Source organism: Zootermopsis nevadensis, unplaced genomic scaffold (assembly GCF_977971745.1).
Source record: "Zootermopsis nevadensis isolate Lab colony 2312 unplaced genomic scaffold, Znev_1.0 Znev_ptg000021l, whole genome shotgun sequence".
Lineage (NCBI taxonomy): Eukaryota > Metazoa > Arthropoda > Insecta > Blattodea > Termopsidae > Zootermopsis > Zootermopsis nevadensis.
The window spans coordinates 17,205,747-17,227,695 of NW_028259153.1; the positions used below are offsets into that span (position 1 = coordinate 17,205,747).

At 36.8% G+C, this 21,949-nt stretch overlaps 2 protein-coding genes and 1 long non-coding RNA gene across 3 annotated transcripts in view; 1 reads left to right on the top strand and 2 right to left on the bottom strand.

Moving 5' to 3' along the window:
* Positions 1-6,880, bottom strand: part of LOC147873207 (uncharacterized) — a 43,060-nt gene extending 36,180 nt beyond the window's left edge. Inside the window, exon 1 of the long non-coding RNA XR_015536033.1 lies at positions 6,749-6,880. This is a non-coding gene — a long non-coding RNA (uncharacterized LOC147873207). The remainder of the gene's footprint in view (positions 1-6,748) is intronic.
* LOC110840719 (serine protease ea) lies at positions 78-13,704 on the top strand. Its single transcript, XM_022085940.2, has 6 exons — positions 78-227; positions 7,438-7,818; positions 8,275-8,380; positions 9,864-10,063; positions 10,734-10,832; positions 11,619-13,704. Exons 1-6 carry the CDS (start codon positions 170-172, stop codon positions 11,951-11,953), a joined length of 1,179 nt encoding a protein of 392 aa, XP_021941632.2. The 5' UTR covers positions 78-169; the 3' UTR covers positions 11,954-13,704.
* Positions 13,528-21,488, bottom strand: LOC110840712 (CLIP domain-containing serine protease HP8). The gene is made up of 6 exons (XM_022085934.2): positions 21,013-21,488; positions 19,545-19,904; positions 18,651-18,759; positions 17,880-18,082; positions 17,180-17,287; positions 13,528-16,278 (listed from the first exon to the last, which is right to left on the bottom strand). The coding sequence occupies exons 1-6, from the start codon at positions 21,101-21,103 to the stop codon at positions 15,968-15,970; spliced, it is 1,182 nt and encodes a 393-aa protein (XP_021941626.1). The 5' UTR covers positions 21,104-21,488; the 3' UTR covers positions 13,528-15,967.
* Between the last annotated feature and the right edge of the window lie 461 nt (positions 21,489-21,949).

The following is a 21,949-nucleotide window of genomic DNA, read 5'->3' on the forward strand; positions in this document are numbered from 1 at the left end:
AAGTTCGACGTTTCTCCACCAGGAGTTAGATGAGAGAGAGAGACAGAGAGAGAGAGAGAGATATCTCGCAGTAGCGCCAGCTTCCTGCGACAGATCCAACCTGCAACTCAAGAAGAGAGTTCCAGTGACTCGGACGCAGGAAAGCGCGAGAGACGTTCCAACAAGAGACATGGATATTTCTGACGTGCTACTGTTGACAACCTTGATTCTGACCTCTGCTTCAGCCCGTAAGTACACACTGAAAGCACAAATATTGTTTGTATGGCAGTATAATTAACGAGTTGGTGAAACTATGTCAGACTACAGAAACAATTGTTATTAGTTTCAAGAGTCCGTAACATGCAAGTTGTTATTCACATAACGGTTGGCTGTCTGGCCCGAGGGACAATATGAAGCTTCTAGAGTGAATTAATTTTCCTCTGTATCCAGGGACAGTTGCTGATCTATTAGACTAGCTCACCAGAAATTAATTACAAGATACTGTCATTTGTTTCTTTCGGTTCTTCTTCCCCTTTTTAGGCATCCAGACTTATTTCGAATCAGAATTAATTCTAAAATAATGAACAACTTTGATACTTATTAGGACTCATGACAGGTGATAGGTACATAGAAAGGCATTTATTAATTTATTTATTAATATTAACACAAGGCCACTTAAGACAGAACGCAAACATACACCCATGACCCGAGAGGGATTCGAATCCGATATTTCGGTGTCCAAGCGGTCCATAATCTTAGTATTTTAATCGACACAATTCAAACTGCAACTACCGTCATTTCGCTTTAAGCAGGACTGGCAAATTATTAACTATTTAACAGTAATAGATAATCATTTGTTACGAATTAACAGTTGATATTGAGCCGTGAGTAAATCGAATGTTTCTAAATCAAAATGCTGTACAGTATGGTAGATCACCGACGTTTCAGAGGTCCTTGCTTGCTCCATCATCAGGGCGATGAATCATCACTAGAAACCAGAAGACAGCCGCCTTCGTACTCAACGATGTCAGAACCTCAAATACTAACATTTCTAAATGTTTCCTCCTATTTGCTCGTATGTAGATATGAGAACTGCTGATATGTAATTAGTCTGAAACTTAATTCTTTTCAGACAATTTGTTAATTGGATGTTAGACATTGTAATTATTGTTTCATTCCACTCAAATAAGGAAATCGACAATATATTTATAATTAAGTGAGCAATCCATACACCACTTTGTCGACACGTTCCTTTAACCTCTCATTCGTTTCTCATTGCAAACGTCGATATAAATGTCAGCAGTCCTGAATCGTATTTGAAAGGGTCAGGATTCGAATATCAGTCCATAGACCGGCTACTCTGACTGAGGATTTTAATAGTTCTCCTCCAGTCCCTGTCGATAACTGCTAAGATAATAACTACCTATTCACATTTCATGATCATCTAAATATATCAGTCGACGTTACATGGCCTCTGCAGATGTAAACGTATTGTCAAATAACTAACGAATTAGTATATAAAGTCTGAAATAATAGCATGGCAACCGGAAGCATGAAATATTTTATCTTTCATCACAACAACTGACGATAAGCTGCAGCCAGCTGGATTCAGTTACAAAGTACAAATTGTACTTGCATTATTCACTTTAATTATTAAACACAAACGACATAACGATAGTTATGCACCCCCCCCCCCTTCAGAACACAATGCGACCTTTATTTCAGTATTGTCTGTCTCCATGTAAACGGTGTTCACAAATGACTCACAAACACTTAAATGAGTGAAAATTGCACAAAACGACACACAAATGTTAATATCAGAAAGTGGTGGAGAGTTCAATGCTAGAGTAGATGACGAGCTTAGCTTTCTCAGGCGAAAGAGTGGCGCGACGGAACGTCTGTGTGTGCAGATTTTCATGTTGGTTTCCTAGAAACAGTGGGGGTCAGCAGTGCTCGACTTACAGCCGGTTTTCCTTATTTTACAATAGAGAAAGTCGATTTATTATCACTTTGTCCGCGTGCGTGTACGTCTAACCCCCGAACAACTTTTGAGCTAGCCGTCGGATTTTTATGAAACATGGCTCAAATACTTTTAAATTCCTTATTATCATTATACTACTGTGGCTTCCGAGGTAGTAGCGACACTACCGTTTACGCAGTAAATAATCTCCGAAAAATATTTTTTCAGGTAACTGTTTTAGTACAATGTGAATTAACAATCGGTTAACTGCTCGGTTAATTTTTGCTAAATTGCAATGCGTTAGATGAACTCACGACAGATTAGGTTAGGTTAGGATAGGTTGGGCTATGTTAGATTAGGTTAGGTATGGTTTCGTTGGGTAGGTTAGGTTAGGTTAGGTTGTTTATTTAGTGGATTTTGTTAGGTTAAGTAAAGTTTTGAAAATTTTTCTGACGTTTTGACACTTATGGCCATAATTTTTCACGCCCTAAGAGTACGTCACGCTTGGTCAGGTTTAGTCACGCTTTCTAAATCTTCGTCAAGTTTCGACACATTTAGTGATACCCTTTGACGACGTGAACGCAGATCACGTTTAGTCACGCTATGTCACGTTTCGGCACGCTTACGTTATATTACGTACGGCTCGGTTAATTTTTGTTAGTTTGTAATTCGTTAGATGAAGTTACGACAGGTTAGGTTAGGATAGGTTGGGTTAGGTTAAGTTAGGTTTGGTTGGGTTAGGTTAGGTTGTTTGTTTAGTGGGTTTTGTTAGGTTAGGTAACGTTTTGAAAAATTTTGTGGAGTTTTGACACTTATGGCCACAATTCGTCACGCCGTTACGGTACGTCACGCTTTGTAAATATTAGTCACGTTTCGACATTTATGGTCACATCTCGTCACTCCGTTACAGTACGTCATGTCCAGTTACGCTTTGTTACGCTTCAATATGCTTGGTGAAGCTTAGACACACTTTTCAAATCTTCGTCTTATTTTATCATTTATACTGACCTCACGTCACGCCTTTATATCAGGTCACCACTAGTCACACTTTGTCACGTTTGGTCACGCATTGTATATCTGGACTATCGATTTGTCCGGTAAATGAATAGTACTGGACTGTAACAATGAACTAATTATTTTAATATAATTTATCATATTCCTACATTGTAAAGAAAATGTAGCTTTAAAATTCATTATATAAAAACGAACAAGTTGTTTTATTTAAAAAACAGTACTGAGGTAGAATTATTTTACGATGTTTCTTATGCCTGGCTTTCGACTAATAGGTACTTTTACGTAATCGATTCAAATTCAGATGAAGTAAATTTCAGAGGCTTAGACCAGCATCATTGCCAGCACCGACTAAATTATACGCAGTCATTTGTAGGAATTCACTAGTAATCATTTTAATTCATCTTCTTATAAAATGTACAACATGAAAAATTCGTTTTCCTATTTTTAAAAATAACAAACAATAAAGGTAATCATATGATTTGTTGGCAACAATAAACCCGCGTTTCTTTCATTTTTGTTATAGATCCAACTATTGGCCAGATTGTCCTCACCAATTCTCTTTCAGTTCGAATAGTGTTCATCATAGGTATGAGGTTTTATTTTTATGGGTTTGTATAATATTTTTATGTTGGTAGTGTTATGTTTGTTATGCACGAATTTGTAAAAATGTGTAATTATTATGCAAGCTTTAAATATAAAGCATTCTTGAAATCTGAGCATGAATTATAACAGTATGGGATAATGACATGCACTCGTAGAGAACGTGGTTTTGAGTCGATCAATACTTTAAATGAGTAGTCGTCGGAACGACTCTATACCATCTGCAAAGCATATTTAGTGTCGAATGGCATCAGATCACGATTAGCCTGAATATCTGAATTCTGTGGGACAGTGCCTTAAAACAGACTGCGACCATCCACTTTCAGTTCTTCATGCAGTAATTTTCAAATCCCATTCGAGAGGACACAATGTGTGCACTTGAAAAAGAATCAAGCATCGTATGACAAACGGTGAAGGAAAAGATCGCGGACTATTTCAGGGTATCCTTTAATCCGGTACCGAGATTAAGAATGCGTAAAGTTATACCTCCACTTCTACATTCGTCTGCATGGCGTAACACTTAATAAAGTACCAGGATAACATCTTTACGTTTCAATTTGGCCTGTAGGGTTTCATATAAACCACCGCTTGCGCGGAACGTATCAAACAAAGCTCAGTGTCACGTGTGAGATCTGGGATTTCCAGGGACAGAAATGCTATCTGAGTTGTATTCCCGGAAATTGAGGTGTAAGACCTTGTGCTTACGTCATACTGGTTACCGCTTCCGTTAAATATCCAAAGCCTGGCAACAAGAAATACATTCTCGCTGCACAAGGCGCGGCCTTAAGGCCCTAGTTTCCATTCGCAAATCTTTTAGCCACAAACTTCCATTACTTATGAACACTCAGCAGTGCAAGAGGTAGTTACGTGACTGCTGTATTCGATAATAATCGGGCCAAACTTCGCGGTCACGTGATTAGCACTTTCCTTCGTATTCCGGAAGTACCAGGTTCAAGTCTCGACCCTGAAACCTTATTCCAACTGAGGTTTCTCGTGATTTCCTCCAGCCCCTCCAGGAAAATTCCGGGATACCACTTTAAGAAATGCTATGGCTGCTTCCTTCCAGTTCATTAATCATCCTATCATTCGGTGCTGAAAAGGGTGAGCTATTATCAGGGTCGATTTTTAAATAACAAATAAAGCAAAGAGATAAGCAGAAGTGGAAAGGCATACTCCTAAATGTCTGGATGCGTTCTTTGTTGTTTTCAATAAGCCACTGGCCTTGATGTTTATTTGTTGCACAGCTAAGGGCACTACAGGCATTGCTATTAATTACCGTCTTGCTTTCTTTGTTCCCCTTAATGTTGGTCATTTCGAAAAACGTTTCCAACGACAGCTGTAAATGTGAGATCAATATCTAATTTACATGAATTATTTTTACAGTGGTCTTTTTTTGTTGTTGAGACATTCGATATGAGCTTCTCATGAACTACAAGTTGTATGCATCCTGAATCAAACCTAAACTAAAGTCTACATGCAACGTTTAACGTAGTCTACTTTAAGACAAGAAGTATCTTAAACTTCACAGACGAAACACATAAACGGACACATGCTCCATTTTCTGAGAAATGCAAAGAACGCCTACATGTTGAACATGAATCCAAAATTTTACTGAGGAGTGTTATAACAATTTCGATCTGTTGCATTTCATTCAGTATTGTCTAAAATATAAAAAAATATAGTACCTTATACTCAATTCTGTTTTTGGTACAGCGTTTTATCGAAAATCGCGGTGGAGTGTTGGGATATCGCATTCAGAAGCTAATCTGGTTCAATCTACGCTAACTGTTCTCGTAACTTTCTGCCAATTCCTTGTAAAAAAAATTCAAGCAGTACCGTAAATAGGTCATTACAGCTTCAAAAACCTGCAGCAAAGTTACATAATAACGCAAACGTTTGGACCTGTTTATAAAAATGCCATCGTCTTTCAGTAATCACACAGTAATAATAACAATTCTCATCAGACACAGAAGGTCACGTCACTGGAGATCAGTCGGCCATATGTTTATCAGTTCCTGCAGGTATCTTTTTACTGAAAAATTAATCCTCACAGACTATCTGAATTTCTTTTTCTCGAGGGGAAAGCCTAGAAACATCCATGAAGTGCCCAATAAATGGGTGCGTTTCGTACTTATATAATCATGAAAAACAGTTTAGTTTGGGGCCATTAGAAACTCGAAAAAATGTCGTATAAAGGAAACGCACATAGTGAAACTGTTGCCTTATTTTTGAGTCATAATTTCGATCTAAAATAGCTATAACCTACTTTAATTATCCAAAATTAATTTAACAATATAAGTAATCATTCGTGTGAAAGGAAGAGAGGTCAGAAATTGTAATACAGCGATGTATCATAATAAGAGTCTGACTGAAATCAAGTTGCCTAAAGGTGTCTATAATGCAGTCTTCTAGGACGCAGAACACTGCAACTGACGTCCATATAAATAACACCAGTTTCTCTTTTTACCTACTTAATACCGAGCACGTTTCTATAGCGGTAACGCTACAGATTTGCAAGGTGGTTCGAATTTCTGCTGAGTTACCGGCCTATCGTCCGAGTATTTCGTAGTTTCCCTCTACCTGTCCGGGTTAGTAGTGCCTTTACATGGGTCATGACAACCTCGTTTCAAATCCAAGGGTGTCCACCAAACGTTGTGGCCGAGTGGTTAGCGCTCGTCCTTCCAACTAGGTTCCTTTCCCACTCTTATGCCTGATGAATGCAGAATCTAGCTCTCGAAACGGTGTGATTTTATTAAGTCCAAAAGAACAATTTTACTCATTTTACGAACACACGTCAGGAACCTTCAAATTTCGACCACAAATAAATTACCATATGCTCGCAACATTCGGCACAGCTTACATTATCCAAAATAGCCTATTAAAATCTTCACGAGCAACAACCATCCATTGTGGACGAAAGACCAGCGTTTCGGAGAATATCTCGACCTCCACTATTCCCCTGATGATGGAGACGGAGATGGACTCATAAACGTTGGATTTTTGTTCACAACTGACACGGCTCATTGCCCGACAAAATTTGTTTGAGTTGTCGCATCAAGTCTTACATAAAAATAAAAGAATGTTTCCTAACATTATTTTGGAGCAATAAGCATACGTTTCGGTACATTCTATGTTCTGCATCCACTTACTGAACCCTTGCCCCTGCTGGTATTATGCCCAAAATGACCTACTTACCCAAACGCATGTGCATCTGAACGCAGATGGCCTACTGACTGCCGTGATGTCATCATGAAGGGCTTCGCAATCGAACTTTAATCTTTTCCATGGGTTACACTCAAGTCCGGTTTCTGGAGTGAGAAAACCTAAAACATTGACAACAGTCAGATAATTACGAAAATTCATGTGTTTGCGCTGCATGCATGTTTGGGTAAACGTATTTTGATTTGATGAAATTTGGTATTTACGTATAAATCAAAGAAATTTCCTTTAAAAATACTGAATTCTTGAAACTGGTTAATATTCTTGGCTGTTTTCCTTCATTCATTCATTCATTTAAAAAGCTTAATTAATAGACGAAGGAATATATCCAAGAATATGTATCACTTTAACAATGACACACCTTTGCCAGAAACCATTAGAGACTGCACTGTTTCTTTCTTTCTGCATGTTATTTCATCAAATAATAATTCAGTAAAACGTTTTATTCGCATGTAACTGATATACTACCATGACTCATTCTTCCTAAATTAGGTAGTGACATTTATTCCAAGCAGATATCATTATTATGCTGTCATTACCACATCGATAGCACATTCGTAACAAGCATATGTACCACAAGACTTGCATTGAAGTAGAAGTGGCTTAATATTGCACATCCTGCCCCTTATATAAGATTAACACTGTATATCATCCGCACGTTGCAGAAGACAGTAGCAGCTGTACAACACCAAACAGTGAACAAGGAGAATGCATCGACTTGAAGAAATGTCCCGATCTCTTGTCAATGCTCACCAAATTGCGTCCCTTGCCACCTGAAGTTGTCAACTTCCTACAACGTTCTCAGTGTGGGTTCAACGGCAAGAGCCCACTGGTGTGTTGCCCACTGTCAGCTACAACCACAACACCTGCACCAACAACACCGGGCCGTGAGCCCGCTGAGGAAGTGTCACCTGTGTTCAATCATCGAAACATGATGCTTCTTCCGCTCAACATCTGTGGACCGGTCTCTGAAAATAAGATCATTAATGGGAACAAGACGGCACTTTTCCAGTATCCATGGATGGCTCTCATTGCATACAACAGGGGTAATTAACATCATATAATACTGCAATTTATTTTACACTTATCGTATGAAAATATGTATAATCACATATGAACATATATGTGTGAATGTATGAACAATTTATATGCAGGGCTCTTTCTCTGGCACCACACAATGACATATCACACCAAAAACTTTTATATAAAGAACAAGAATAAGCAAATTAAAATTGTATATTAAAATGAGGAAAAAACAAACAATGACACAATAACGCCTTATTTTAAAGTAAGTTTAATTAATTTCTATCAGAATCAAAAATTATCACTTCTCTTCCTGTGTTGACATTTGGGTATTAGCACTTTGTGTGTGTTTCTGCTTTGAGCTGTTCACATCGCAAACAGATACAACTCTCAATCTCACGTCTTTTGTTGTTACTAAGGTAGATTGTAATGTTGGAGTTTCTTGTAAGTACGCAACATAAAGATGCTTCTCCTTCCAGCGGGAAGCAGCACACGAGTGTTTCACTGTGGTGGCACAGTAATCAATGAAAAGTATGTCCTGACAGCTGCTCACTGCATCACTGAATTACCAGACAGTATGAAGCTGTAAGTTTTTTATGTTCTTCACTGAACTATTAACCTATAAATCTGATATGCTTATAAGCCCAAACAACAAACATTAATGCATTTGTAAAACTGTAAAATGTATGCCACTGATTCAGACCATGACTAATTAATAATACGGCGATAAGTCTTCCCTAAACAACAGAGAGCTGCTTAGATGGCCACGAAACTTTCTACAGTTAAGAAACCAGAAGGATTATTACCAAGCCCATTTAAAAAGGCCCACTATAGGATTTCCTCAGCCAGCTAAACCCACTCAACACCCTCATACCCTGTTTTTCTAAGTTCTGTTTTAATGTTATCTTCCAATTGAACTCCTCCTTTGAGGTTTTCTGTGAATGCCATACTGCGTTCATCTCATATCCCACATTTGATCATCCTAACAATGTTGGGTTAAGAGTACAGATTACACACTCCTAACTCTGGACTTTTATCCATTAATCTACTCAAATTATGACAACCTGAAATACAGTTACAGCTAATGATCAACTCAGACAGTTTATTAAAGGGAAAACATACGAATATCGTTGACTTACTTACAATTCCATATAAAAATGAAAATACAGGGTTAAAGATCCGTTCTTACCAGAACTAGTAACATAACTATGTTGTATTGTCCAACATAACAATTATCATTTCTTAATTCTCGGAATGTAACAGACAGTATGCACAATATAATGCCTTTGCTACTTTAAAATAAACCACTCTTTATGTGGTGCACATAATTTTCACATGGAGTCATGGTGATACAATCATTAAATCTAATGTGGAGGAAATAACATTGTTAACATTTAGGTAAACGTTATTTAAACAACACCACGTATGATTCCTTCTTTAGAAGCTAATAGTTACTCAGGTGGTTGTTAAATTCTTGTCTTCCATAGCACCTGAAGGTTCATTACTGTGTTCACAAGAGCTCAGCACTGGACCCTATCTTGAGCCGGAAGGATCCAGTCCACAGCCACAAACCCTGTTCAATTTACATTTTTATATTAATATTATCCTCCCATCTATGCCTTAGACTCTAAGATTATCTATTGCTTCAAAGTTTCCTGATTAAAATACTGTGTACACTTCTCATTTCCTCTATGAACTGTCCATTCAGAATGGCTAAATGACTCTTCATAAAATGTTATATTGGGCTGCTTTACTGAAATTTTTCAATACATTGTTATGTTTAAAATTGCTAAACTTCAAAGGTCAAATTCCAACAGATGTTATGCTATGCATATATTTCCTAACTTGTTCATGCTACTGGTGGATCCTATAGACATTAAACAATGTGTACCATCAAACAGACAGATAATGGAATTCTAAAGTGTTGTCTAAGACTCCTGGATACTTATGACCATCCCTGAAATTAATTTATAGGTTCAGGAAAAATCCTTTAATTGGTTTGGGAAATATTTTGTAACAGGCTAGACAGCTTAAGGCATTTTACATTGTGTCAATGTGATGGTTTTAGAGCTGGTGTTCGGCTAGGTGAACACAACATGGATACTGACATTGACTGCACAGAAGACGAAGAAGAAGGTGAAGTGTGTGCAGAACCCCATGTGGACTTTGATATTGAAGAATCTATTGCACATCCCAATTATTCTACCTCTCATCTTCAGAATGATATAGCTCTCATCCGGATTAAAGGCATAGCCAACTTGAGATCAGGTGATTCTTGGGCGTCTTTTTTGACGATCTGCCACTCCTAACGCAGCAGAAAATAGTAAAACGCTGTCCTGAGCATAATTAACGTAGTTTATAAAGGGCTGACAGAATCAAGATGTAGATAATTTAAATAGCACAACAGATTTATAAAATGGTAGAAGAAAGGCATGGATGTTAGGAGTTAAGCGTTTCTGCATTCACATGTAACCTTTGAAATTAACTTCAAACTAAGAATGTTTTAAATGTATCTTAAAAATGTAATTATTCCTAATTAAGATTCTGTAATGCTTGTTAACAGGAGTGGTCAAGACCAAACTAATGTTCATGTGTAGAAACTTTAATTATACAATTATTGTAACTGTAAAATTTATTATCTACATAAATGATCAAGTGACTAAAGCAACTCAATTCAGTAACTTACATAATAAACTGACAATACTGACTATCTAATTCTACGCTACAGAACCTTTCTTCAGCTTGCAAAAAGTATTTTGAAATCCATGAAATATATTTATTAAAACTGTATCCTCATCACCATTTTCACAACAGCCCATTGATATGTAATAATCACATGAAAGAAATTTTTTAAAAATTATCATTCTGGCTCTCGAGTAGAAATGCTACTCAGAGATCTGCTTGTAATTCGAGAATAAATGTATGAGTTGTGTTACAGATTCTATAAAACCAATATGTCTTCCACTGGGTGCTGACCAAACCCGAAAATTGGATGGACAGAACTTGATAGTATCAGGATGGGGAGCAACAGAAAAAGGTAATTTTCTTGCAGTACATAATAACATGACATACTGGCATTCATGTTTCTCATAAAATAAAAATAAAAATCTATTAATGAAAGAAAGCTGAAATTATCATATTCTTCTTAATTTTAATGTAGGTTCAGTTAGTCATTATTTTGTAAAAAAAAAAATTGGCACTCTCCCCCGCACGCTCTTCATATCTGAGACCCAGTCTGTTAGAAGAAAGCACAGATGCTACTCAACCTCCATGTGACTAAGTTAAAAGTGTAGTACCACAACTTTAAATGTCAGACTGAAATACTGGATATGTCACCAAATTCTTATACAATAGGTGTTAAAAATTAATAATGGTGTTGGAAGTCTAATAATTAGTTTATGTGTGAAGCTACTGAAGAATTTTCATGTGTGTGATGCAAAATGGGTTAAATAATTACAGAACTATACTGTTTAAAATAATACGTTATGAACATTCTGTATTTCCAATTTACATACACCCAAATTTTGCCTTATAATACTTTGAAACTTTGATAAATAACACACAATTTCTTAATATGAAGAGAAAACTTAATTTTTTAAATAGAAGTGTGAATTTTGAATTGTCATTATTGAGTAAGACTTGAAAATAATTTTAATTCAAATTTGGTGCAAGTATATAAAGTCACTGACATTAACGAGTCTCTGTCTACTTTACACGTTTAATGAAAGTTAAATTTCCTTTTGTATGTTCTCAGTATTTATAAAAGTATACTGTCAAAGAGAAATTACAAACAAAATCTGCACCAAACATTTGCACTTTACAGGTATTTCCAGTTCTATACTACTACAAGTTGCCGTGCCTGTCATATCACAGGAGCAATGTGCTGGTATCTACGACAGCAGATCTGCTTCATATAAACGCCGTATTAGGATAACATCAAATCAGATTTGTGCTGGTGGTGTAAATGCTCAAGATTCATGTGATGGTGACAGTGGAGGACCCCTTATTTTCAAGGGTGAGGTCAAGTTAAGACCACGATTTGTTCAGTATGGAATCGTATCATTTGGACCACGATCTTGTGGCATCAAAGGATTTCCTGCTGTGTATACAAAGGTTGCATCCTATGTAGATTGGATACTAAGCAGTATGAGACCATGATGGCATTTTCTGTATATAATTAGTAGCATTCCTTATTTTTCTCACTAAAAAGCTGTTCAGATAAAGCAGAGGATTAACCATCTTGTTAAAATGCATTTCATGTATTGAAGGATTGTAAACATTTACTTCTTTAAAACATACGCAACAGTACGACCACATATTCAAATACATACCTGAATTTGTATTGGAAAGAACAAGACATTGCCAGTGATGATGTACACATGAAACTGCATGACTTTCTTCAGAAGCTGACATTGTCCACCTTCTATGGAACCGAAATGTCTGTATTTACATGAGTTTGCTGCAGGACCCTGTCCTTAGCCAGTTAAATCCACACCATCACACAGTATTACTAAAATCTACACCTAGGATTCCCAAGTGGTCTCTTCCTTTCAGGTTTCATAAATACAGTTTTGTACAAATTTCTCACATCACACATTATTAAAAGATTTCAACATTAAATAAATTGAGGAGTACATATATCCAAAGACATTATATTTGTATTAATCACTAGTTTGAAAATAGAAAATATTAATCCACTGACAAAAGATTATTTTTAGCACATTGAACGTTGAATGTTTGAATTTATTTTCATGGTACAACATTAAAAATCAATACTTGCCTACCAATTTGCATGGATTAAATGTGACAAATTATTCTATCCCAAGGGGTTAAAAATATATTGACAAGTCATTTGTATTAAGTTCTGATAAAAAGAGATTCCTTTTCTATAGAAGTTTTCATGTTAAAACTTATGGAGTTACAAATCCTGTATTTCTATAACAGCCTATTACACCAAGAATTTTCTGCTCATGTTTTAACTTACATGAAAACACAATTTTATATTTCATGTTTTCATAACAATGTTGAGCCTTGTCAGTTCTAGGGTCTGTTTGTTTTGGATATAATTTTCAATTTTTCAGAAGAAATGAATGTGATAAGTTCCTACAAAATGTAGGTTTCTCGCAAAGCATCAGAGTGCTATAACAGAATATTTCATACTGATGACAATCAGAGGGAATAACACATTGGTAGTTAATACACTATTGTTGAAAAATCAACAAATTAGTGAAGTACAGAAAAGTAAAGCAACAAAACTCACTCTGTAAACTTGAACCTAGTCAGACTCTAAGAAAAATTGATAAAGTAAAATTATCATTCTGCGTGTTGCAAATGTGCTACATATAAACCGATTTCTCTCAAGATACTACTCAACAGCATGTCACAGCTTCCACAATGTAACATGTTTAAAATTTGTCAACTGAAAATAGTAGTTCTGAGCTAAGAATACTGATGTGAAAATTATGCATTAGTGCCATTTAAGCAGTACTGTTATAATCACTTGCTTTCACATAAGATTTACAAGCAAGAAATACTGTTCAATTCAATATGGATTTGTATAATAAGTATGATTTCCATAATAGATTAATGTATGTGATTTCAGGAGTTCCATATTATTCTGTGCCATAAATTTGTTTTTAAATAAGTAGATATGTCTTTGTTAGCACATTTCAAATTCATGCTAAGGAAATATTACTGTATGATATGTAATAGGTACCCTGAAGAGGAATATGTAAACAGTGATAAGATTCTATTATTATTCAATTCAATTTGTGTACACTATGTATATAATATACAAAACATTATTTATTTGTATTGCCATTGCTTTTCTTAGAATTAATGATAATCCATCTCTCTTATATTGCTGTATTACAGTATGTATAAAATAAATAATTTTGTTACAATTTTTACTTTGGTTCTTATTTAATCTGTTCAACATCCAACTTTATGGATGAAATGAGAGGAAAAGTGTATTCTGTTTACTCCAGTGAAGTTCACATACATTCTAAATGCATCTGAAGTTTGCCGCATCTCACTGGCCTTGAGATTAATTTATTTTGTTGCAAGGCTAGTCAGTAGCACAGGTATGACACTGTACTGAGAGTAAGACAAAGATAATTTATGTTTTATTAGTATTTAGTTAAGTATACATTACAAAGGAGACTGTCCAAAACAAAAGCTGTAGATATCAATGAGATATGGCATTCATGTAATATACCAATTTCTTGTAGGATGAGTTATGTTTGAGAAAATGGATAAGTATTGTTTGAGATACATTTTGATACTGAATCAATGCAAAAAAAATTGTCTTGTACTTTTAGGTTAGACCCAGTCTATAAAATGTTACTGAAACCTACTGATTAATTTGCATGATGTTACTTGTGGGTAGACAGATGTAAAGGCAAACAAGGAAGGCATACCTCCCCGTACATTAATTTAATGCATTTCAAGAAAGGATACACAAAAATATGTATTGCTTAATGTTCAAGGAGGCTGAAGCAATGTACCAAAATAATCTTATGTCATTTGTATTGAAATTTTTTTTACACAGGCACTTTTGGAACTCAGTTCTGTGGACTGGAATCCAAGAAATGAAGGCAAAAATATGTTCTGGTTGAGGAACTTACTCCATACCCAAATTCCTGAAAGGACTGAACACGGGCATAAGTATCATCAACCTAGTTCCAGGCAGCCTGTTCTTATAAAGCTAACTGCAGTACCAAAATTCTATTTCCTGCAGGGACATGATTTAAAACATCTGACTGGCTCTGCAGCTTATTCAGTATCCTATCCATTGAAAAAGAGATTTTTATTCATTCTTCGAGCACAAGTCTTCTGAACTTCACTTTCTTTTGGTGTAAGTATTGAAAACTTTCATCTTTGCTATAAGCAAAATCAATACTAATTAAATTTCACTGAAGTCAAGGCACCATTCAAACACAGAAACTCGCCGAATCTAAACCTTTCACATGCGTTTCTCAATACTCTGTTATGTATGATTTCCAGAAGGGGCAAGAATGCGTATTTACTTAACGGCGTTCATAAAGTCGCTTGTCAGTCGATATAAGGAATAATAGCAATGCGTCATCTTCTGCCTAACACTTTAATTATTATGGAAAACATTAATCCAAACACATTTCGTACGTAAGTATGTGACTAGAGTATTTTTAAACGATTTTCATTATAACCGTGCAATTAATTGTATATATTAACAGATATCTTACGATATTACAAGAAAAACTATGGTACATTATAAAAACATTATCTAAAGTATGATCACTTCTACACAAACCTGTGTAGAAAGCAATTACGATTTTAAGATTCTTATTTGCCAGGCAATTTGTGTTAGGCAATTTTTCTCCATATCCAAGTATTATATTTCTTAGTTTATGTCCAGAGATAGTTATTCACAAGTTCGTTATGCATATATGCATCGGCTTATTGTAGTAAGGTCTAGGTAGATTTTAATGTAGGTGGGCGAGGTTCGAGCCGGCCCCGAATCTCAACCTCACGAATTTGACGTTATCGTGCATCTCAATTACAAGGCATATCAAATCAAGCGCTATGTTTTTCGTGAAATTTGACGTGGCACAACATCCATGCAAAACTTCAAGAATTTCCGTCCATCCACCCCTTGTTGCAAAATTAGATCCTAATGACGTCATTCACGCTTGCGTTGGCAACCCTGATATTAGTTTGTCTAGGTTAGGGTTGGTTAGTGGGTCACCTGCAATACGCTATTTTGCCTACGTAATACTAAGCATATTCGTTAAATGTACTGTGAATAGCACTCTTGTATGCACACTGTAATACATATATGGATGATAAGGTCATAGCATTAATCTTATCACTCACCTCCATCTAAAATCTTTGCTCAGTTTTACTACCAACTTAATCTGACCTATGTCTCCACAGCAGAACCTGTACAGTATGTTTCACAAATCATTTCACTGGTGGTAAAGAGGGAGCAAGTTAAATTGCAAATCATGCAAACTGAATAAAGTATAAAAATAACATTATTAAGGAAGAAACATTGCAATAATATCCATGTCACTAGTTTTTTGTCATTTTGTATTGAGATAATATAATACTGTGAAATATTTCATGTTTCTTTCCATCAAAACCCCTGGATCATTCTTTATACCTACAGGAACTCAGAAACTACAGCTTTCCCTAATCACGTATATGGTCCAGTATCCAGGGTATGAAGTCTTCCACGTCCGTATAGATAGACGGCATTGATGAGATACATGATCCAAAGCCAATAGACACAATACCAACTTGGTAGCAGATGTTCGTGCCGCTACTGCTTAAAATACTGGCTATGAGAGGGCCACCACTGTCCCCATTACATGCATTCATTTTGGGCTTGCCCCCTGCACATAGCTGTCCTTTGAGTACCAGTCGTCCCCGCAAGTTGTATTTGCATATCTCTGGGTCCAAATAGGGCACACGAACTTTCATTATAACATTACTCATCTGACCTAAGGAAAGAGAAGTGGACAAGATTCAGTGTACACAAAATTTATCTATAGCTTTGCTTTGTACATCCTCATAAGAAGGTGAATACTTTGCTCACACTGATTGACAAAGTTGTGTTTTTACTGACTGCTATCGGTGTTTTCTGCCAGATGATGCTGGGTCAACAACTTGGATATTTCTGAACTGGTGTTTGATGGACTTCAATAAAAAAAAGTATCACAGACGTTCTTAATTTACATAAACACGGCAGTCAACTAGAATAGCTGATTAAGAAAAGGCTAATCAATAATTTGGGGGTAACACATCATAGTTTGACATTAATTTTCAGTCCTCTTTGAGCTAAACGAGTTTTTCTTTATAATAAATAAGCACTGTTGCCAGCAATTAGTAGTGTTCTGTTGAAAGTGAAATGATTATTATTTATAGTATTTTCACACACTTCCATATTTTTAAAATAAATTTGAATTCAGAGACAGTTAAATGCAGTTCTAATTAGTGTAATTTATTCAATGAGGGCAATTTTTTGATCTAAGAGAGTGCAAGTAATAACTAATGAAGGAAATTCATAATTTAATAATTTGTAGTAGTCACAAATTGTAATCATATTAAGGTGATAAAATCAGGTTTGATGATATGGCAGGACATGAAATGTATACTCCATTTTAAATGGATATCTTGAGAGAAATGGAAGACGTATGTGTAAGTGGGAAGATAATTTTAAAATAGATCTTACAAATATATGGAGTGAGGGTGAAATAAATTGATTTGGCTGAATATAAGGTCAGTGAAGGGTTCCTGTGAACATGGTAATCGAAGTTCAGAATGCATTTTAAGACAATTTCTTGACCAGCTTCTCAACTTGGACTCTTCTTCGCAGAATTAGTCACAAAAGATCATACATACTGTGTTCTGTCATTCCCCATCCGGCAACAGTAAGATTAAGGCCAGATAAAATGCCTTTTTTTGTAGTCAGCCGGCCAGGAACTGGTAAACACACAGGACTGATGTATTCTGAAAGGAACGTATATTGCAATGGCCAGTCATAGAAGTGTAGGGTAATGCTTTCAGTCTCAACTTATCATCTAAACACGTAAAACCTCGTGTTGACCAGATTCATCTTTAACAAACATTCTGATGTGGATGTTTTAAAATACGTAGGCCTAAGGGGTTTATTATTGAATGTGTAAACAGTTATTTAAGCATTAAGTTTATTTAGCATATGCAAATAAGAAATTTTTTAAAAAATGTAAAGAGTGATTTGAAGCCCAGAAACACCTGATATCTACTTAGGTAACCTGTACAATTCTTTAATATTCTGATGGTTTGGTATATGAGTGCACATGTACATTATTCAGTTTTCTGCCGCTGATTCGCCAATTTCGGGTTTCTGTTGTAGGCCGAGCACCAGCCTATAGAAAGAACTTCATGCACGCATAAGAAGCCTAAAGCACCTATCTCTAAAAGCATAAAATAATGAAGTTTCTGAGCACAAAGCACATCTTATTCACATTCAGAATGTCTGTGGATCAAATCCCACAGCTATTCAATACTGTCCCTGTGCATACTGGGAACTGCACTCTAGTTTTTATGTTCATGTCTGTACCTGAGAGCTCCACTTTAGTCTGCAGCCTGATGAGTGCGACGTCGTTCCTGAACTTTGTTTTGTCGTTTGGGTTGAACCCAGAGTGAACCACAAGTTCAGAAGGGACATAGTCTCTAGGAGGGCCTAGGCATGGGTCATTACTGTTGTCTGGGAAGCAATCTTCTTCACTGCTCAAGTTATATCCTCCCAGCCGCAAACTAACCCTGACCAATCCCAAAAACACACACATATATAAACCATTGGCATTATTCGCTCTAAAATACAATTTTAATATAATTTATAGGAAGTCTTCATCTGTTACAAGAATAAAGTATTTTGGTCTTGGAATTCTAAAAAGTGCATCTAAAATTCTTTTTTTGTGTGCAACAAATATTTAAGCAGATAAATACCCAGTATGAAGTTTTCTGTTGTTTCTTAACACTTCAGATGCAAGAAATTAGCAGGTTTCAGGAAATTATGGTCTTTTTAACAATAAAAGTACAAAGATCACGTGAAAATAGTAACAGAAATTCTTGGTTCTTACTTTCCATTTTGTCACTGTTTCACAAATGAGTAATCAATTTGTTAATAACACAAGGCCTGAGAAGTTTAATATAACACACAATTTGAGAACAAACATACAAGAGTCTTGTCCCCTTCTTATAAATATAAATAATTATGGATTCCTTCCATTATTGTGGCATCTCTTCCTTACCCCAAATTAAGGGGACAGACATTAATTTTTACCACGTGTCTTAAGTTATAGTACAGTTTCTAATATTTCGAGCTCACAGTTTCAGTGAAGAGTTGTTGATTGCGGGTGCGATGCAGTGCGCTGCTGTCAGGACGTACGAATCCGAGATGAGAGTACCTCCACACAGATACTGCAGCTCGCCGAACACTGAAAGCATAGCGCAACTTCAGGTCAGAGGTCAGCTACTCACCGAGGTCTAGAATCCACGGACATTACGTCGGTGCGCTGATCTTAGGCATTTTAGCTTCTATCAGTTACTCTAAGAGAAAAAAGAAACAGAGCGATTGAGTACAGGTTGGACAAACGGCGTTATATTTCCAGCTAGAGCAGATTTCTCTTCGTCACCGTGTCTATATCAACTGAAGTCCACTCCGCCTCCTAGCGACCGGACCGGAAGATTTGCCACTTAGCTCGTGTCACCGTATAGAATGTGTTGATGACACCGAAAAGTCGCGGATAAGTGGTCAGTAATCGTACTCGTGCTCAAGAGGTGGCGGGTTCGAATCTCAACCTGGAGACAGACTATATTTAATGGGAATTTTCGTGGTCTTACTCAGAATTGCAGGGCTAATGCTGGGATGTCGTATAATACGCCGCGACTGCTTACTTCCACGTAATTTTACATTCTTCGTTCATAATCATGCTGCCATTTAACCAATGCAACTATAAAAGCGTTGTTGAATAACCAAAGAATAAAACCCTAACGACTAACAGTGCAGTAGCCTTTTCGAATCAAGACCGGGATAATGGTTATCCTGACTGACGTTTCTAGTGGTTTTCCTTAATCTATCTAGGTAAATTCTGAAACCCAGCAACAACGAATTTAATTCCATGACGTAGGCATATCAGTTCTAGGGGTGGGTCCAATATATGCTTATCGACTTTGACTAAATATCCACTTTGTAACATATCCTGATAGCATCTGCACTTACCTTCGTACTGAAGAGCCACCAACCAAGGGAACTCTCCGGGAAGTGCGCTCATACCGCCCACAATGCGGTCTGTGAGTCCTAAGCCACAGTTCCTGTTGATCAGGTTGAAGTTTGGGTGGCTAATAATGGAAGTGTCCGGCAGCATTTCTTTATCTCGTGGTTTGGGCGTGGGGTAAATTACAGAGTTGCTATGGCAACACACTTGAACAGTCCCACGGTTCAGACCACAAATATACTCTCTAAGTTGTATCAGCGCGAAAGGAAGTGTAGGATTCTGGTACACAGCTCGAGCGATTGGAGGACACCGTGGCAAGTCCACACATTGCAGCCCTTCCAAGAAACAGTGTCTATACCTGAGGGCTGTCACCAAAGTAACGTAAGTTACAGCAAAACCACATCTTAAAACTAGCATGCTAATAAATACCACAAATGCCCTCGAAATTGAAAGGACTCTTTCGGAAAGACTCAGGCAAGGGCGAGATTAAACTGGTAAACGAACTTATAATTTTTCCTGTTGCTTTATACAAGTGTGAAACTTGGTCTCTCACTTGAATATTATCCATCGTCTAGTAAAATATAAAACGTAAAACAACGTTTCGGAGATAGGGATTAGCTCTATCTAGTGGGCCCAACTGTGTAGGAACCTAAAGACGGAGATAGAGTCCCATCTCCGAAACGTCGTTTTACGTTTTACATTTTATATTTTACTAGACGATGGATAATATCCAAGAAATTTTTTATTCAAATGACTCTTCACCATCGTCAAGAAGTTTTAGATTTGATTGGTCTCTCACCATGACGAATAACATAAACTGAGAATGACGATGATTCTTCTGGGTTGTAGTGAAGTGTTCTCTAGTAGAAGTTAACCAACGTTTGAGAGGTCTCATCGCCATGATGATGGAGACAGCAAGGATCTTAAAACGATGGAAAACTTCAAACACACAACACGTCGCTACAAACCAGAAGACAGTCATCTTCGGACTCACCGCCGTAAAACCTCAAATCCTACACAGTTTGAGAACGAAGCTAAGGAGAATATGAAACTAAAGGCTGACAAAACGCATTATTAGTACTCTTCACCAAAAACTATTCGGTGATTAAATAAAGAAGGTTAGACTAGGCGGGACATGCAACACGCATGAGAAAGATAGCATGTATTCCCCGTGAGAAAAAGCATTTGGAAGCCAGATGTTATATTTGCTTGCATTTCGTTAAATGACGATAAATATTTCGAAGACAATTTATAAATTATATATAAAATTAAAACGTTTTGCGATGTGTCATTTCTGAGAAAGCAGAATAATTTCGGTCTGAATGTTTTGACACAGAAAGGAAGATTTACAATGAACAACAGCTGTAAGAAATAATGATTTGCGTGAAGCTGGGAACCAGCTGTTGGTACGGCCTGACGATCTCAGCGGTGAAGAATGCGATGCCGGTCTTCATCTCGTGTGCCTGTACTCACAGTCCCTGTCCTCAAAGTAGCGGCGGTATCCGAAGGCGAAAGAACCCAGCAAGCACATCAAGCGGCTAAAAGCTCTTCTCGACAATACCATTTTCACCACAGCGCTGTGCTGACGTGAATGCCGACTATTTAAACCGAACACTGCAACTTCCTTCCCCAAGTCTTTTCCTCGTGAGCGAAATGAGGCTTCCTTCAAGTCTCTTACTTCACCTCGTAGACGTCATTCATTACAAATTTCCCCCATTTGGCTCTAGTGTTGTTTCTCCCCGGCTTTTTTCTTTCTTTGGTTTCAACAAAGGGTAGTTATTAGCATTACTACTCCGTACTCAGAATGATTCGGGTTCGAATCTCTGTCGTAGATCCACAGTTCTCATTCGACTAGAAGCTGGACAACTTAGATATCCTAAAATAGGCTTTTAATTCTTTTTTTTACGACAGAGACTGAATTTCGGACTGACGATAGTTATTTACAGTTGGAGTTTACTGTCAATAAAATTACATTATGGGGAGCATCATATTTTTACCTCTTCATCAAACATTATTAAGATGACAGGATTGAGAAAGGATGAGGTGGGAGGGACATGTAGCGTGCACGGTAGATACGAAAAATGTACATAAAATTTAAATTGTAAAATTCCAAAAGATAGCGGTAGTTGAGTTAGGTTAGGCTCAGGATGGTGTCCAATGGTGACCTTATACTGTATATCCAAACACCGCAAATTTCTTGACTAGCTGAGCAATTATTAGCTTCTCAATAACTTTGATACAATGAGCTAGTACATATTAATCTTTTCTGATTGCGAAGAGCCGGGAATGAAACAGGAAGTTAAAAACCACTTACGGATTCAATCCGAGAACTTCCTATTTACAAGATGTCATAATCTTCAAACAGGAAACCAAGTAACCTGTCTCCACTTCCGATCTGAGGCCACAAAAT